The sequence below is a fragment of the Antedon mediterranea genome, chromosome 1 (assembly GCF_964355755.1).
Source record: "Antedon mediterranea chromosome 1, ecAntMedi1.1, whole genome shotgun sequence".
Classification (NCBI taxonomy): domain Eukaryota; kingdom Metazoa; phylum Echinodermata; class Crinoidea; order Comatulida; family Antedonidae; genus Antedon; species Antedon mediterranea.
Genome location: NC_092670.1, coordinates 40,104,467 through 40,123,511, shown reverse-complemented (window position 1 = coordinate 40,123,511; position 19,045 = coordinate 40,104,467). Strand labels below are relative to the sequence as shown.

The window sequence follows — 19,045 nt, the reverse complement described above, 5'->3', positions numbered from 1 at the left end:
CTCTCTTTGTTTTGTGCGATAATAAGTGTAAATGTTTTATTACAGTATATACTTCATTGAAATATTTACAAAGGCAAACGTGTGTTTTGCCAGAATGGAAAACAAATTATGAAATAAAATTAACACTTGTTTGAATTCCATAAAATATTTTGTTTTCTAATGTTTTCTTCCTTGTTTATGTGTAGGCCTACGGTGGTACCATCAGCTTCTACTACTAAAACTGAGCTATTGAAAATCAGCCTTATTTAAATATGCGGGGCCATTATTTTGCCTTGTTTTCATGTCTCTTGGTTCCAATTTTCATCATTTTCACAAACAAACCATCATCATTATTATTAAATATTAGATACGCAATGACATCGAGTGTACGTATGTAATGTGTCATCATTACGATTCGTTGAATATTGTATGAACGTACGGACAATGACATTGAATTTTAACAAATCTAAATAACACTTGAAAATGTATCACAATGCAAGTGTAATATTATGTACAACCGGTATAATTCTATCAATTTCACAAATTGCATCTTTGTTTTTATGTGAATATTTTTAGTTTCCAGGAATATTACATTTGTGTGTAAAATTAAGATGATTCACCTGTGTATACTATAAGTTATACCATGGAGATATTTATCCATGGTTATCTGTACATACAGCCAGACGCCCTCTTCACGTCCTTGTTCTCTTTCAATGACAACCCAATCAATATAAACGCGATGTATTTAAGTCAACTCACTGGAGACACACACGACAAATAGCTGAGCTCATCGTTATCATCACATTATAATATAAATGCGATGCATGTATGTTGTGATGACGATCACGTTCCATATGCATATTCAACTGGATTTTGAAGCACAAAGCTTAGGCTTAAAATTAGCAACATGGATCTGCTTGTTCGTTTGTAGTGCAAGTCGTGTGATACGACGTGTCCACACCTGAGTGAGTTTCTCTATTGTTCACACAGTATTTTGAGATCCGTCTTTTGTTCATGTGTATTTGTTTTTGAAGGTTACACATCTCTGTGTCTTTACGTTCATATTACGACGTACGACTATTTAGCCGCAAGTCTGTATCCACGATGGAGTTATCTACTGTTAGCGAAGCGTCTGATATCGGATTCCGAGGATGGAGGCCGCGGTGGATGCAACGGTTTGCTACAGCCAAGAAATTTGTATTATTTATGTGTGTGTTAACATTAGTAGAGAGTATGATGTTGATCGGATACACGAGCAGTGTGTTAACATCTATTGAACGCAGATTCCAAATCAAAAGCGCAGAGGCTGGACTGATCGTCAGCGCGTACGAAGTTGGTAACTTCTTAGTCGTTGCTTTTGTAAGTTATCTCGGAGGCCGTCCCGGCAGTCACCGACCAAAATGGGTCGGTTTTGGTGCTTTTATTATGTCGGTAGCTGCCTTGATCTTTACCTTGCCTCATCTAATAGGGGATAACTACATCCCCGGTAGAGTTACCTCCGAAAATGAGACTGACGTTTCCATCTGTAGAAATTACACTGCTGAGTCTATTGCAAGTCAACAGCCAGAACAATCGGATAACCACATCGTGGACCCAGATCTAATGGATGTCACGGTTTACTATGATTGTATGGAAAGTGACGGAGACCCTTCTGATTATCTGTTTTTCTTCGTGATTGCCCAACTGTTGCTTGGTATGGGGGCTGCCCCGATGTTTACCTTAGGTGTGACCTATGTAGATGATAATATTGGAGCAACCGAATCCGCATCTTATATTGGTAAGTAATTTTTAATGCCCCCAAACATGATAAATGATATTAAGGGCCTACCATACCTTGAGGCTATTTGCGTCTTCACTTTAGTTACTTTTTAATTTCCCAAAATTTTCAAAAATGTTTATTATTATTGTTCTTTATGTAAAGACCACTATGTTTTGTTTGATTTTGATTTCCGTTAGTTTCCCCTCGCAATTAAAACAACCTGTGCTTTACGAAATAGAAAGGACACAGCTGTTGTTAATGAGCCAGAAACAAGTAAAATTGCTCTTTTATAAAAGTTGGTTTTCGCTGGGGACGCAAGTAAGAGCGTAGTACGCGCGCGCAACACAAATAATGTGACCAATTATAAATGATGGATTAACGCTGTCGCTTGTGAAATGGCCAAGTACCACCTGCGTTACTTCCTTGTAGCGTCACGTACAATGGTTTAGTGTACGCGCAACGCAGTGAGTTTACCAATCACAAGCAAGTTCAGATGATCCATCATGTCTTGATGATCTGATTGGTCAAATTATTTGCGTTGTGCGCTTGTGTTGCGTCCCTATAGTGAAACAAAGCTTGTAACAAATTAGAATAACGGAAACTTAATTTCATTTCGTTTTAATCCGGACTTCTATCTATAGAATAATAAACAATTACATAATAAACAAAAGTTACAAAATGGTACCAGTATATTATTATTATGTTATCGCGTTAAATAATGGAAACAATAGGCCTACATCCGAGATCGGAAACAGAATTCATGTTGTGATTGTCTCTAAAACAATTGCCTACATCCTCCAAAATTACCGGAGCGTCAAACAATGGAACATGTAATCCGTCTTTTTAACACAGGATTACTGACGACCTCAACATAAATTAATAAATTAAGATTATCTGGTTTTATTTTTATTGAAAAACAATTCTGTCGTCAAATTTGTTTATTTAGTGGCCTTCATACATTGCTACAATTTGACATAATTAGAGTTACAAAAACGTAAACAAAACAAGTCTCGCATTGGTAAAGTTACTAGTATTAAATCCTGAATGTTTTCTAGACTTTTTAAAACACGTTTTGTATTGCTTTCGGTTTCTGTGTACAGTATTATGTATTGTTGATTATTGTTGATTATGTTACGCTTCAGTGGGTCCGTGACGCTTCAGTAGGTTCGTCACGCTTCTTCGGATCAAATTATGTTGAGATAGTCGTGTGGAAATATTTTGAAACATTGTGTGATTTATGCCATGCGATCCCCTTTCATTGATGTTTTTACAAAAAGTATGGTAACTGATCGAAAAGTGCAGTGTACTAAAGCTCGGTTCCCACTAGAGAAGCAGCTAGTAACAAAACCAACGCAACGAAATGCCCTTCCAATATTTGTGTTTGCCCCTCCGCCTGCATGAAATCAAACCTGCGATGTTTGCAGCACTGTGAGTTGTCGGTTCTCTCACTTGTGATTACGCAATATACACAGCCATTTGTGCCAATACGTCACTTTGCGTTGCGTTCTAGTGGGAACTACACTTTAGAGCTGTTTTCGGGATCTTTTAAAAACTGATCTTTTTAACCAATCTGAAAGCTAAATCTTATGAAAAGAGGAGAATGCTACTCTTTTGTTACTCAGTGCATGTTACTAAGCATATGTAGGCTTACAGTCTGCATGAAGCCTATAAGCTGTCTCAGAGGAGGCTACGGTATAATGTTACTAATCCTCGTATTATTCTACTATATTTATAATAATGTATACATTAAATCCAAATCAGCTTAAAGGGTAGCTCCGGGGGTATTAAGTTCCTGTTGTTTATTATAAAATATAAACCCTTGTTGCAATAACATTACTGTAGTAATAATCCCATTATTTTTCGTGAACGAGTCGTGAAAAATAGGCTAAGTCTTATTCGTGTTATTTACATGAATGGAATGAAATTAAAACCCGGATCTACATTCACTAGGCGAATTTGTTCGATAGAATCGAAGCGTCAGGTTATAGGCATGCTTAGAGAGAGAGGGATTTGGAAGATGGAAACATGAATACGAATACGAATGAAAACGCGCCGATGTTATCCGGATGATGCAAATTATAGATGCTTGGTTCCCACTAAAGCGTGGTTCCCACTGGCGACGCAACGCAAGGACGTAACGCATCGCAAGTGAATTGACCAATCACAAGCGATGGCTTATTCGCTTGTGATTGCTAACTGTCTATAACTTCGCTTGTCATTGGTTAAAACGCTTTGCGTTTACGTCCTTGCGTTACGTTCTAGTGGGAACCAAGCTTTAGACGTAACGCAAGGACGTAAACGTAATGCAAGCGTGTTGACCAATGACAAGCGTCAGTTTGAATAATCCATCGCTTGTCATTAACATACGTTGCGTTACGTCCTTGTGTTGCGTCTCTAGTGGGAACCAAGCTTTAGGTATTACACAAACATTGTTGGTCTACGCTTTTATTTTTTTCTGCGACGACCACCAACGGATGATGAGATCTCTGGGTTTAAGCTGAACCGTCCTTGATGACCGAATTCAATGTAATTCTTTTGTAACTTCTCTGTTGAGTTGGCCCTGTCATTGTTCAACCACGAGGTCTTCACAAAAAGAAAGAATACCTAAGTAGGCATGTCCAGAATACTATTCAATAGGTGACAGTATAGGTCAATCGTCGTACCACCAATAATCTTTCAAAACAAATTCATTTACTTTCTTTTTACATAAGGCGTAATGTCCGTATGAGTTCGCTATACAAATACTGATATGGAGAAAAGTTTCTGGAGCAATTTTGACAACGCGTTTTTTTTTTTTATAAAATCTGTTTCGTAGAATTTGTCAACACAAAAAAAAAACAACAGACCCTTGAAAACGGAAAGACCGGAATCAATTAGGGTTTTTAAAATCTGTTCTTTTAATACTAATAGCCCTGAACAATAATATAATACTGTACCGCACAATCGTATTATACTTCCGAGCCTAATAACTTTTTTTTAAATAATGCGTAGATAAACCAGCGAATGTTTTATGGACACTCTGCAGAGAATAAGCAATTAATTTATACTAGCATTTCAGTTAATACTTTATTAATAGTGCCTCGAAGAAACAATGATTAATTTTCTGAGAAAGCAATTTATTCTTGAAGGGAATCTGTAAATTCATTTTCGAACATAAGCCTCTTATTAAAAAAAAATATACTGTAGTTGATGTCGATGGAATAAGCTCATTTGTAATAGAAACAGAAACTATGAATAAGACAATTAAAACGGAAATAATAGAATAAGTATATAGTTTTTATTTGAAATGTTGTATGTCATATGACATGGATGTCACGTAATATGAATGTAATTGTGCAACCGGTTACGTTGAAGTATCTTCCCAACTTGTTTATTTGTCAACATTAGAATAAAGCTAGCTTAGTTCTCATAAGACGCAACGCAATGGCGTACACGCGCAAAACCAGTGACTTGACCAATCACAAGCGACTTATCGAATGACCAATCGTGTCGTGATTGGTCAAATTACTTGCAGCGTGATTACGTCCTTGCGTTGCGTCCAATTAAAGTTTGGTTCCCATGACGTAACGAAAATGTACGTAAGCGCAACACAACGTCCGATTTGGAGAAACCAAGCTAATCGGACACGTACAAAAAAAAAATCAGTCTTGTGTTTGAAATCGAAAAATCGAAAAGTGTTACGTTGTTATATTATATAACACATACCGGTAATGGTTAAGTGCTAGTGAGTCTACTCCAATGGCCAACACAATGGCGTCGTATGTTTCCTTCCAATTGAGAACCATCGATTGCGTAAAGCAGCAGTATTGAGCAATTGCTATTCGCTAATGACATTACTCAATATCAATTAAATTATTAATCGTTATTCTAAGATATTATGCTTATTAAAACAACTTCATAGTAGTAATTTAATAATGAAATTCAATTACATATGTGACGTTCTTTTTCTCAATAGGCATTGTGTACTGCGTCACGGCTATTGGTCCGGCACTTGGATTTTTACTAGGCGGTCTATGTGTCAGTTACTACGTGGATCTAGACTCCGTCTCTTCCAATGATATTGCTATTTCCCCGGGTGATCCACAGTGGGTAGGAGCATGGTGGATAGGTTACCTAATATGTGGCCTGCTTATAGCTGTGTTTGCACTGCCGATACTCGCATACCCTCGCACTTTAAGACGAAGTCGAGATTCTGACGATGACCGACCAAAATCAATTTCCGAAGGAGAGGACGATGATAGTAGAATGGTTCACATGCAGTTTGACTGCTCAAGCTGTAGAGGTAAGTTCACATACTAACTAATAATCAAGATTTAATATTGATACACGAATGCTTCCAAACGCGTTTGTTTGCTCAATAGTGACGTTACGTTGTATTATTGAGACATATTATTTTAACGTGTTGAAGTGTGGGATTGTGTGTGATACGTCATTATATTTTACATTATGCTAATACTGTATTCAAAGCAAATATGTTTTCAAAAGACATTTATTTGCTACCAAAGCAAAGCAATACAAAATAGAATACAGAAATGATAAGGTAAAATATTGATGATTGTTGGATGGACAAAAGAAAAGAAGAAGGAGGAAGGTATAATCCCGAGAAGATGTGGGTATCTTGTGCTGGGTATGCCTATGCAAATAAAATGGAAATGTAAATAAGAGAGGGGATGTTTTCAGTCTATTAGAACAGCACAGAATGGCGATGCAGTCAGTGTGAAAGCAAAGTGATTTAAGTATGTTCTTAAGCTAAAATGCTATGAGACGAATTAGATAATTTAATGATTTCATGTTTTGCTTCATGAGGTTCATTAACGAATTACAACGTTTGCCTTTTCTTTGATGACGCGTTACTATTCAGTGATGACGCATTTATTGAATATGAAACAATATAATACATCATCGTATACAGCAGATTGTGTTGGCGAAATTAAAGATGAAAGAAGTCAGTAAATATTAATATATCAGAAGCGGTTAATCTTAATAATCGACATAATATTGATGTGAACCAGGCTCCTGCTGTACACAAGTTTGCCAAAATATAGTAATGATATGCCCAAATATGGTAGTGATATGTCCAAATATGGTAGTGATATGACATTATCATGTCCGTATATGGGCACATCACATTTGTTTGTCACATAAATTTTGATAGTGTAGACGGAGCTTAAAAAACATCGTTGCATTTCTATTGCTGCTATTACATTTTATTACCCAATATGGCGTAGAATCTCGCTAAATGTCAAATCATCCCATCTCTCTCTATTTAAACACAAACAAGTTGCCGCCGCATACACACATATGCATTCAGTCTCGTCGCTAAAGTGATTAGTTTAATAACTAGTCTAAGTCATCATGTTCCTGATACATAAATGTATATTCATGAATATTCATGAAAGAATAAGCCGATATTCTAGAATGAAAAGGATGGTTGTTGTTTCTCTCTTAAAATAGCACATCAATAATAATCAATAATCAATAATATGTGATGAACATCGGTGAGCCAACACTGATTCTGATTGTGGTACATGCACGTACCCCCTCACATCGGTGAGCCAACACTGATTCTGATTGTGGTGGTACATGCACGTACCCGCTCACATCGGTGAGCCAACACTGATTCTGATTGTGGTGGTACATGCACGTACCCCCTCACATCGGTGAGCCAACACTGATTCTGATTGTGGTGGTACATGCACGTACCCCCTCACATCGGTGAGCCAACACTGATTCTGATTGTGGTGGTACATGCACGTACCCCCTCACATCGGTGAGCCAACACTGATTCTGATTGTGGTGGTACATGCACCTACCCCCTCACATCGGTGAGCCAACACTGATTCTGATTGTGGTGGTACATGCACGTACCCGCTCACATCGGTGAGCCAACACTGATTCTGATTGTGGTACATGCACGTACCCGCTCACATCGGTGAGCCAACACTGATTCTGATTGTGGTGGTGGTACATGCACGTACCCCCTCACATCGGTGAGCCAACACTGATTCTGATTGTGGTGGTACATGCACGTACCCTCACATCGGTGAGCCAACACTGATTCTGATTGTGGTACATGCACGTACCCGCTCACATCGGTGAGCCAACACTGATTCTGATTGTGGTACATGCACGTACCCTCACATCGGTGAGCCAACACTGATTCTGATTGTGGTACATGCACGTACCCTCACATCGGTGAGCCAACACTGATTCTGATTGTGGTACATGCATGTACCCGCTCACATCGGTGAGCCAACACTGATTCTGATTGTGGTACATGCACGTACCCTCACATCGGTGAGCCAACACTGATTCTGATTGTGGTACATGCACGTACCCTCACATCGGTGAGCCAACACTGATTCTGATTGTGGTACATGCACGTACCCCCTCACATCGGTGAGCCAACACTGATTCTGATTGTGGTGCATGCACGTACCCCCTCACATCAGTGAGCCAACACTGATTCTGATTGTGGTACATGCACGTACCCCCTCGCATGCCGTTATATATAATATACAAGAGAGATGTACACATTATTATACATTATGATATTTATGATAGTAAAAGATATGAAAATGTTGCGGGTTTATTTTTCGCATGCAACAGTCCAAGTACGCGTCGAACGAAATACGCTGTATTGTGCATTAACTGGCGCGCAGATTACGTCAGTGATATCATGAATTGGACGCCGCGTGTAAATTATGATGTATTCGTACGCACGCGTTAACTATTTGATGTCATCTAATTTACGTCCGTTGCGACATTAATATATGTTCCATCATCATTAATGATATGGATGGATTGTGACAACTTCTTGCTTGTAACATTATTTATAGTGCTGTTGTTATATATGTAAATATTCTTGAGAAAACGTTGTGTAAACATTACCGGTTATTGACCCTTAATGGCTAAATAAAGATTATTTGGAAATTGAAATCAAGTTTGATGAATTACAATAAACCCTTTTAAATCTTTGTCATCGTTACTCAAGAATATGTTATTTCTAATATATAACACAATACTTTAATGCTGCATTAAGTTTACATGACAATACATTTTATCTGAATAATCGAGATAGTAGATTACCGTATGCATTATAAACATAATATGTGTGATATACAGTATAAATCATATTACGGGGACACCTTTGGGATCTAAAAATGTCTCCGTAATAGAGATGACTGTAGACGTGATACAGTAGAACCCCTATGACGGGGACACCTTTGGTATCTAAAAATGTCCCCTTAATATGGATGTACACTGTGTAGACGTGAATGATATACAGAGAACCCCTATTACGGGGACACTTTTGGAATCTAAAAACGTCCCCTTAATATAGCGATGTACACTGTAGTAAGGATGACTGTAGACGTAATATACAGTAGAACCCCTATTACGGGGACACCTTTATGATCCAAAAATGTAGTAGGCCTAGGGGTTTGCCGTAGTTTCAAAATCATATTTCTCCTTGCTCGTTTGAACGTGTTTCCTTAACTGGTTTCGAATGAAGGCTTTATAGGCCTACTATCGGTAAAAGGAACTACTAGATCTTCATTGTATATAATGAATAGAACGGGTTTCAATAAGTGGTTTCGAATGAAGGGTTCTAGGCCTACTATCGGTAAAGGAACATAGATATTCATTGTATATAAATGAATAGAACGTGTTTTTCATATAGTTCTTGTTATTGAAAGACATGCAAAGGAATTAATCCGGGGCTTTCCCCGCTTACTCTATATAAAGTAACTAAATCTGGAGCTCGCGTGCATTGCTAAATCTCAGATCTGCATTTATGTTGACATGACCTGTATTTGCGCGCGCGAAGAGTAAGTTTCAGCATTTAAGCGTGGTTCCAACAGAAACGACAATAAAGCAGGTTGACCAATGACAAGCGACAGTTTGAATAATCAATCGCTTGTGATTGGTCAAATCAGGAAATCTGGTCGAATAACTTTACATTGATCTTTTACCTCCTTGCGTTGCGTCTCTAGGTGGGAACCAAGCCTTAGTATGTCATCTTCATTTTATACAGCACTATAACCTTTATATTTTCTCGACAGAATTTTTACAAGCGTTGAAACGGCTTCTAACTAACCCGACATATTTACTTGTAAATGTCGTGGCGTCCCTGGAGCTTTCAATCGTCACTGGGTTCGTGTATTTCATGCCCAAGTTCCTGGAGACTCAGTATGGTACAACGTCTTCCAAGGCAAACATCATGACAGGTGTGATAATCATTTTTGTTTTTTGTTTATATTTCATGTTGTTATTTTGTACATTTTTTGTTTTGGAATGTTTTCTGTACCTTATGGTTACCAAACTGACAAGCACTTGCTTCTTTGTAATTGTGAATGACCCACCTTTATATTGTAATTTCTTCTCATTTTCAGAAACATAACATAACAAGTGTTTATAACAAGTGTTTATACTAAGTGTTTAACAAGTGTTTATAATAAGTTTTTGTATGACTTTCAATACTATTTCTACTTTGTTAAATCGAAGTATTTAATATGCCAAATCACTTTGTAATGTCAACGCTTGGTCATTGTTTTTAAAATAATATAGTTACATTTTTGACACAACCGTTAACAAAAATTAAGAACAATAATTTTTCTCCGCAATTTGAGAGTTTTGTGTAGACACACCTTTTATGTATTTTTATTTCTTTTGTGGCGGGGTTACAGCCACTTCTATTATTTACATAATGATCAATACGTCTGGTTTAATAATAATACTTTCTATTTTTCCAATATTATTCACATTTGTGTTCTTTATATTCTTAGAAGATTATTTCCTCATATTATTTATACGATTTAATCAATACAATGTAATCAATGATATTATATTCGTGCCTTTTATTAAGCTCTGTCTACACTATCAAACTAGTTTGATAAAAACAAGTTAGACCGGGCGCCCGGAAGATTTATTCATGTGAAAAGATACAAAAGGTTTGATGATGTAGTAAGGTGCGTATTAGGGCGAGATGCAATATTCGACATTGCTGCCGGGTCACAGCCTGTACATGGGGCCTGTGGGGATCATAACATAGTGGGGTAAAAATGAATTTATTCATGTGAAGCGATACAAGGATAAACTTTTTTGGATATCATTCGTAGTGGGCTACTAATGATTACATCACCAATGACAGCAACTTTATCCTGTACGGGGCGCCAAACAGCAACACTTTAGGGCCACGTCCAAATGGGTTTTTATTCATGTGAAGCGATACAAGGTTGAATCTTTTTTTAATGGCAGCAGTACATATTGGGGATGACAAAAACACCAATGACAGCAACTTTCTCCTGTACATAAGCTCAGACAGCAGCCCTAAAGGTCCGCAGTTTCCTCCTTTTCGGCTATATACTCGGCGCGTATGTCGTCCTATGGCGTTCAGCTGAGTTAGAAATACGTGATACGGACTCGGACTGACAATAAATACACATTAGAATGCTAAAACAATAAATAAAGAGAGCAGTTGTTTCCTGTACCAAATCATCAAACATCAAACTCTTAGGAACTCGCCCAAAATGGGTTTATCCATGAAGTATGTAATCATAAAAAAAAAATGTTTTTTTTTTTTCACTTTATCCGGTAAACAGCAGCTCAAATACCCGAGGCTCCATTCATGATCAACAATGTCGATAATACAAATACATTCACGATATAACGAGTGACTTTTATTTTATAATTTAAATAATATATCTTTATTTTGGAATAATAAATAACACCAACAAAAACACTTAAAATAACCAACAGCAGATTTGTATTTTAGGGTAACATTTTGAACAATCAATATTATATCAAAATAATATAATTTAAGAATATTTTTCAGATAAACTAAATAATTACACTCATAATGATCGACACCGGTACCGATTATTGTGCATTATTATTATAACTCGATTTAAATATTGTTTTAATTACACACTAGACACTAGTGATGTATATATGAAAAAAGGCAACGAAATCTAAATTTGCAACATTTTTTAACATAACATAACATAACATAATAGTAAAGTAAATAATAGCATCTCGCCCTAATACGCACCTTACTACATCATCAAACCTTTTGTATCTTTTCACATGAATAAATCTTCCGGGCGCCCGGTCTAAGTGTGATGTGCCCAAATATGGTAGTGATATACCCAAATATAGTAGTGATATGAAATCATCATGTCCATATATGGGCATATCACAGAGCTTAAAGTCTCTTGTTATTTAATTATTTACATAATGATCAATACCATTACTATACTTCCTATATTTCCAATATTGTTCAGATTTGTGTTTGTTGTATTCTTAGAAGAGTATTTCCTCTTATAATTCATACAATTAATCAATACAATTTAATCAATACAATGTAATCAATAGTATTCGGAGAAATCTAATCGTGCCTTTTATTAGTCTTTACTTGTTTAAGACCACATGTTTTTTTTAACCACTCAATTCAAACTTAAACATTACCCTTTTTAGCCGGCTTTAAGATGACGATAAATGATGACGAGTGTGCAGAAATAAACGAACAAAATAAAGACGGTTTAGCAAACATTATGTTTATGTTCTGTTCAAATAGAAATGTAATATTATTTGTAATGATAATTATCATACAGCCTCAATAATAACAAAAGTAATCAATCTAGCTCGGCAAATTGTAAACAACAACGAAGTTAATAGTAAAATGCGCTTGCTGATGACGTCACAAATAAATCCTCAGTAAAGTAGTGAACGGATAACAACATTCGGTACATTAGAAAGATAATTAAATTTACTAATCGTAAGAAAGTACGATATTTTATCGCGCTGTAATCAACAGTGCGATTGGCACACTGAAACAGTTACGCTTGATACAAGTACAACAAGAAATGTATCGGGCGCCGGCGCGTGCAATTATGCGCGCGCAACAATAATTAATGCTAATCGCGTACAATTGTATATGCGTCGCGCGCGCCATCGCAAATAACGATACGGGTTGGGTAGGTTTGGCCAGTATGCGTACCTTTTTATGGCCAGCGGGCGTCCCGGAATTTGCGCAATATGGCCAGCGGGGGCGTCCAATTATTGCACAATATTTTGTTCAATGGCAGCGTCCGCTCCGTGCGTGTGAAATACGTACAATGCGACAGATGGCGCTATATACATAATTAATTTGATATATACAGAATTTGCAAGTAGGGCAAGCCTGAACTGAGGCCCCTAAAATCCAATCTATGTTCAGAGCAGGCTAGCCTAAGTTAAACTGATTTAGTAAATTATACTACTGTATTTTAGGGCCTAATTAATAACAATAATTATTAATAGTTTTAACTATTATAATGTCAATCAAAAAACATTGTAAATGTAAATATAACGCCCTCTCTGTCGCATTGTACGTATTTTTCACACGCATGGAGCGCGCGGACGCTGCCATTGAAAACATATTACGCAATAATTGGACGCCCGCTGGCCATATTGCGCAATATCCGGGACGCCCGCTGGCCATAAAAAGGTACGCATACTGGCCAAACCTACCCAACCCTGTAGCAAATAACTAGCCGTTCTCGCCGCCTCCGTCGGGGCGGGCGCGCAGAGCATCATTGCATATTATTAGTGTTTTATTATTCTGTTATAGGTGTTTGTTCATAATTGATGCGTTAGTACTAAATATTATTGATTCTTAAAATTCATTGTTACAGATAAATAAAGATCTTATTTGTTATTATTAGCCAGCAAGCTGTGCATATTAATCTGCACATTATGTTTAAATAATACAATCGATTTCTTAACGTCTGGTTTAAGTATTCCCGCCAATTATAAAGGGATCTAATATTTAGAACCCTATAAAGGGGACAGCTTAGCGACCAAAACGGATGTATAAATAGGAAGGATTGCAACATTACTTACTGCCGTAACATTGTTTTTCTATTCATTCTTTACAGGTGCTATTATTCCACCGGCAGCCTTAGGAATAGCCCTTGGTGGTTTTATAGTCAGGCGTTATAAGTTCACATTAGAGAAATGTACACGATTTGCATTTATAATGAGCACCATCACACTGATGTTTCTATTCACACTCTTCTTCGTGAAATGCGACAATCAGGAATTCGCAAATATTAGTCTTAATAAAGACAGGTAATTTTATATTTTAAGATAATAAGCTTAAGTACATGACAGCATGAAAAGCTGTAGGATTAGTACCTCCTCGGTGATAGTGATTTTGGATGCAATAAGAGCCGGCGTTTACATATAATTAATTTTTTACAGCCTATTCAACTATTCCCTGTGATAAACTAATTTCAAAATGTCTTGAATTAAAACGTTTTAATTTTTTTAATCTAGCTCAACAAATATCAGTTCCTGTTTTGGTAGCTGTAATTGTCACGACACTGACTATCAACCAATTTGTGGCGTCGATGATGTGACGTATTTTAGTGCGTGTCATGCAGGATGCGGTAACCATAGATACAGTAATGAATTCGATAAGGTAAGTGATTATTACATATACTATTATCAAATTAAAATGTATTGGAAAATAAAATTTCGTTAAAAAAAAAATAAAATTAACAATATTTCATAACGTTTCTTTGATTTTAGGAGGTGTTCGTTGATTGTTTGTGTATCGTTCGCGGTGATGACGTCACATGGGACGCTGTAGATGGCAAGTGTGACTCGTCATGTGACAAGTTGCCAATCTTCATGTCACTTGTCATTGTAGTCGTGTTTTTGACAGCTATAAGTCAAATACCTATTCTGATGTCTACACTTAGGTAAAAGATCTTATGTTCGTCACCATCGTCTTTTAAATTATTTTCATCATTCACCATTGTATAATCACATTATATCTTCTTTCCAACATCATTATGACATCACTAACTTTATCAACAAAAACATCATCAATATCATCAACTCCGTCATCATCAACATCATCATCCTCGTCATCAACAAAAACAACAACGTCATCAAACCATCAACTTCTTCATCAACATCCTTGTCATTTTTTATGCATCCATTCCGTTCAAACTGCAATGTAAATAAATATTAACTGGACCAATTTTGTAACTGATATTGTACCGATAATGTTGATAATCACAGTAAAAAATATCTGTCGTATTTCTGTAGAATTCCTGTGACGAAAATTACGTATGAATCTATCAAACATTGATGTTTATTTGCAGGTCTGTGTATCAGTGTGATCGTCCATTCGCTCTCGGCATTCAATTTGTATTTCTCCGTGTTTTAGGTAAATACATTAATGTGTTAGTATGTTCAATGTCATGGCTGATTAGCTAACCATGGATACATTATTTCTTAATGTTATAAAACAAACCACTTTTACATTACATTAAAATAGTGTGTCTGTGTTTGGCAATTAAAATAGGGACTTATCTAATTTAATGACGCTCTGTGGCTAGACTCAACTATCCAGTCATTCTGCGTGCGCTCAGAAACATAGAGCATGCGCAGACACTACATAGTTCATTTCTCAACTAGTAGTATATAGTTGGTTCTCTATTTCTGTACATCTAGACCAATAATCATAATTTGTATACTGTAGTATCATGGCAAATTCCTAAATACAGTAGACATATTATGGTAACCTTGCCTTTACCAACTGTTAAAATAATTCCTGCGATATAGTAGTCATAGTGAGTGGTAGGCCTATACTTCCCTTAATACAAACTAATTCTTCCGTGTGTTTGGACACGGTGTCCAATCGTGGACGGTTTAACGAGTAGGCCTACAGTTAGCTCAGGGCTGCGCGGTGGACCGCCTATAACTATGAAAATATTTTCTTACAGCCTATATTCCAGCACCAATCTATTATGGAAAGACAATCGATTCGTCATGCATGATATGGCAAACATTGTGTGAAGGAGTTGGCTCCTGCTTTGAATACGAGAAAAGTCAAGTCCACGCCAACTATATCGGGCTTTCTATCGGGTTGAAGTCCATATCAGTGGTGTTTGGTCTGCTATGTTGGTTGTCTTGCCGGTACACCTGCCGATGCTGCCTTAATCGTGACTTCTCTAGACTATCACAAGACGTGAAGCTTCCAGAGAGGAAAGAAGACCAACAGGAGATGGATGATCTAGAGGATCTACAAGAGGTTCCAGTTCAAATGGAGGTTGACAACAATTCCCGTCCTCGACTAGAACTATTGACAGCTGATGCTAATATTTAACTTTTTAAATTTAAAGAGAGCTAAAATACTCGAGAGAATCTCGAGTAGCAGCACCGATTTCAGTAAATGTTGAGGAAAACATTAGACACGGTCTGTTTTAGTACTGGTCTTTCTAAAACCTGTTTACTAGGCCAATTTATTTTGCGCGCGAATCATACGCGTTGGTACGTTTATGCAGGCCTATACATGTGTATTAATAATAGATATCTCGTTTTGCGATGCGAAAAATTAAACTGCGTAACAATTAAACAGAGCTCAGGAATAATGTTTGATTCGCGCGAAGGTCTAGTGTAAAACGAGCTTTAAATTACCCACATATCCTCGCGAGAGAGGGATCCTTTCTTTATGACTGCGGCGGCAATTCTTCCGGAGACTTTAATAGTTTTAAACGGCATAAAATGTCCAAACTATAAACTTTTGTGGGACATCCAAAGCTTTTCTTCCAAGAGAAACCGTAATACAAGGACGTGCGTACGTACGCACAATGCACTTATGTTGGTTACCACTTGGACGCAAGCAATGACGTAGGCACTACCACGAGTTGACCAATCAAAAGCGACAGTTCAGATGATGATCCATCCGATTGGGTTGCGTCCAAGTGGGAACGAAGCTTTAACAAAAATTGTATGCAGTTTGAATGATCTGCACACCCTCCCTGAACAACCGGACTCCGCAAACCATGGAGCCTCCATGCCCACAAATCATCGCTTGTGATTACTTGGCGTCGCGTCGCACGCGTACGTACGCACTTGTTTTGCGTCCTAACGTGCTGGTCGATTTTGCAACCATAAACTGAGCAATTACAGGTGTATGTCTGTATTTTAGTAAGATACTAGTACTGTATTTGTGTTTTATGCTATAATACTAACAAAATTAACATTCAGGGAGCATGATACAGGTTTATTAATTAGTTGTTCTTACTCTCTTATAAACATAACTGATAAACGACTTTATATTCGGTATTCGACATGTAAATTATATAACAAATTGAAATCAGTGAACGTTACGTAAGCACCGACTTACTTTCAATTAGGTTAATCGCCATATGAAAATATGTAGAAATATTTAATTTCTTATAATAATAATCTATGTCAATTTTTTTGCAGATTGCCTAAGTAATTTTGCGCGGCGTATGCGATGGAAATGGAATACAAAAAATAATCTCGCTCGTTATAAACTATTTCATAACATCAATGCAAAATCAATTTAACTTTAAAAAAATACATATTTATTGAGTATTGCTTACGGTACACTGCAATTTTAATTTGTAAGATGAACTTAATAACACTATAAACCTTTTTAAATATTTTTTTCGTTGTTTTTATGTGCAATAATCGTGACATAAAGTGACAATTTTAAATTATAAAAATAACATAATAATAAAATATTACGAGATCGATTTTCTTTCGCTTTGTGTGGGCTTTTACGAGTCAAGTTGTGATTCTCCACGACGACATAACTTTGTTGGGTTCTTCAACATTATTACACGCAATCTTATGTCTCTAAAGCTTGGTTCCCACTAGCGACGAAACGCAACGTACGTGATTTGACCAATCACAAGCGATGGATTATTCGAAAAGAGCTTGTTATTGGTCAACTCGCTTGCGTTACGCGTATGTGTCCTTGCGTTGCGTCCTAGTGAGAACCACGCTTTAAACTACGTTCCCATTTAGGACGTCACAACGTAAGCGAGTTGATATACGACCGATGAAAAGCGATAGTTCGGTTAATTCATCGCTTGTGGTTGGTCAAATTCTTGCGCTTAAGCTCTGTCTACACTATCACAAAAAAATGTGATGTGCCCAAATTATGGTAGTAATATGACAGCATCGTGTCCATATTATTATGGACACATCATAATTTTTTTGTCACATAAAGTTTGATAGTGTAAACAGAGCTAGAGTGGAAATCAACCTTTAAGCTTTATTATTTATTTTTTATTAATAAAACGGCAGTTGTTATTATGAATATTAAATTAATGTAGTAAATATGTTAAATTCTAGGCCTTTATTATTATCATGTGCATTGAAAAGCCTCAAGCGAAAGTCGGTTGCATCATCAATGTAGTCTGCTATTTCATTTTATTTATACCGCTGTACCAAAGTACCGCATATTGATTACACTATTTTACAATACTCTACTTTGTTTGCCGCTATCCTCAATCGATATCCAAAGCATAATATATAGGCCTAGGTAGCCTAGGTCTAGAACCACACATACGCTCGCCATATTTATGATTTACAGCGGTAAGTTATGCTATTTAAAGGACATTTTAAGATATAGGCCTACAGTATTGTAAAAAAATACTTTCGCGCTCAGAAATATGCAATAAATGCGCGATGTTAATTTTGTGTGACGTCACCGATGGCCAATGCCCTCTTTCGCCGTATGCATGATAGAAAGCGTCATCAATCATTATAAATCACACGAACGACGTAAAAACTCACTGACAAATACTACAAACCTAATGGGAATATTCGATTTACGAATACTAATGAGTTCAGTTATTGAGTAACGCGTTTTATGTTAACAAAACACGTTACAAAGGTTTTAATTGAATTAATTGTGTTATTATACTCAGACATAGTGTGTGTTAGGCTATGGATTATGATAAGAAAAAGGAAAAAATATGATCCAGAAATAGGATGAATAGGTCTAGATAAATTTAAAAGCAAAAGTATGTAAAATATAGTTTTGATAGGCCAATTGCCTAACATTAAGAACATTTAACATTCAGTATTGAATTGTGTTTAAAGGTGATCGAATTATGTCATGGTAGAATAGAATATGAAAAGAAGGAATATTTTGTTTTGTTAAAATAGATTTATGTGCAAATATACTCGATAAAATATCATCCGTGGCTAATTAATAAAATATATACAAGCGTTTTTATAAAAGGAACTCTGCTGCTCTCTGTTTTGATTGTATTAGATTATGTGATGCGTGTGATGATGGGGAGTCTGTAGGCCTAACTTAGTAGGCTAGGTATAAATAGTTGATACTGTATACCTAATATAATCAAAATGAGGCAATTTCAAAAACATGCAAACAACAATCACATTATACTTAGGGCCTACAACATTCCGATCCCTAATTCATAATAATATTAACATTTTAAACTTTCATTCAACAGTCTAGGCCTATAT

The 19,045-nt window shown here is 36.6% G+C and overlaps 1 protein-coding gene across 2 annotated transcripts; it reads left to right on the top strand.

The window, feature by feature from the left end:
* The first annotated feature begins 728 nt into the window (after positions 1-728).
* Positions 729-18,967, top strand: LOC140039903 (solute carrier organic anion transporter family member 5A1-like). 2 transcript variants are annotated; one of them, XM_072085497.1, is made up of 8 exons: positions 729-1,756; positions 5,694-6,020; positions 9,802-9,966; positions 13,657-13,849; positions 14,057-14,201; positions 14,312-14,484; positions 14,893-14,957; positions 15,517-18,967. In XM_072085497.1, exons 1-8 carry the CDS (start codon positions 1,084-1,086, stop codon positions 15,897-15,899), a joined length of 2,124 nt encoding a protein of 707 aa, XP_071941598.1. In that variant the 5' UTR covers positions 729-1,083; the 3' UTR covers positions 15,900-18,967. The 2 variants fall into 2 exon arrangements, with proteins under 2 accessions (XP_071941598.1, XP_071941606.1); XM_072085505.1 differs by lacking the exons at positions 14,893-14,957; positions 15,517-18,967 and adding an exon at positions 14,837-14,891.
* Positions 18,968-19,045: the final 78 nt, after the last annotated feature.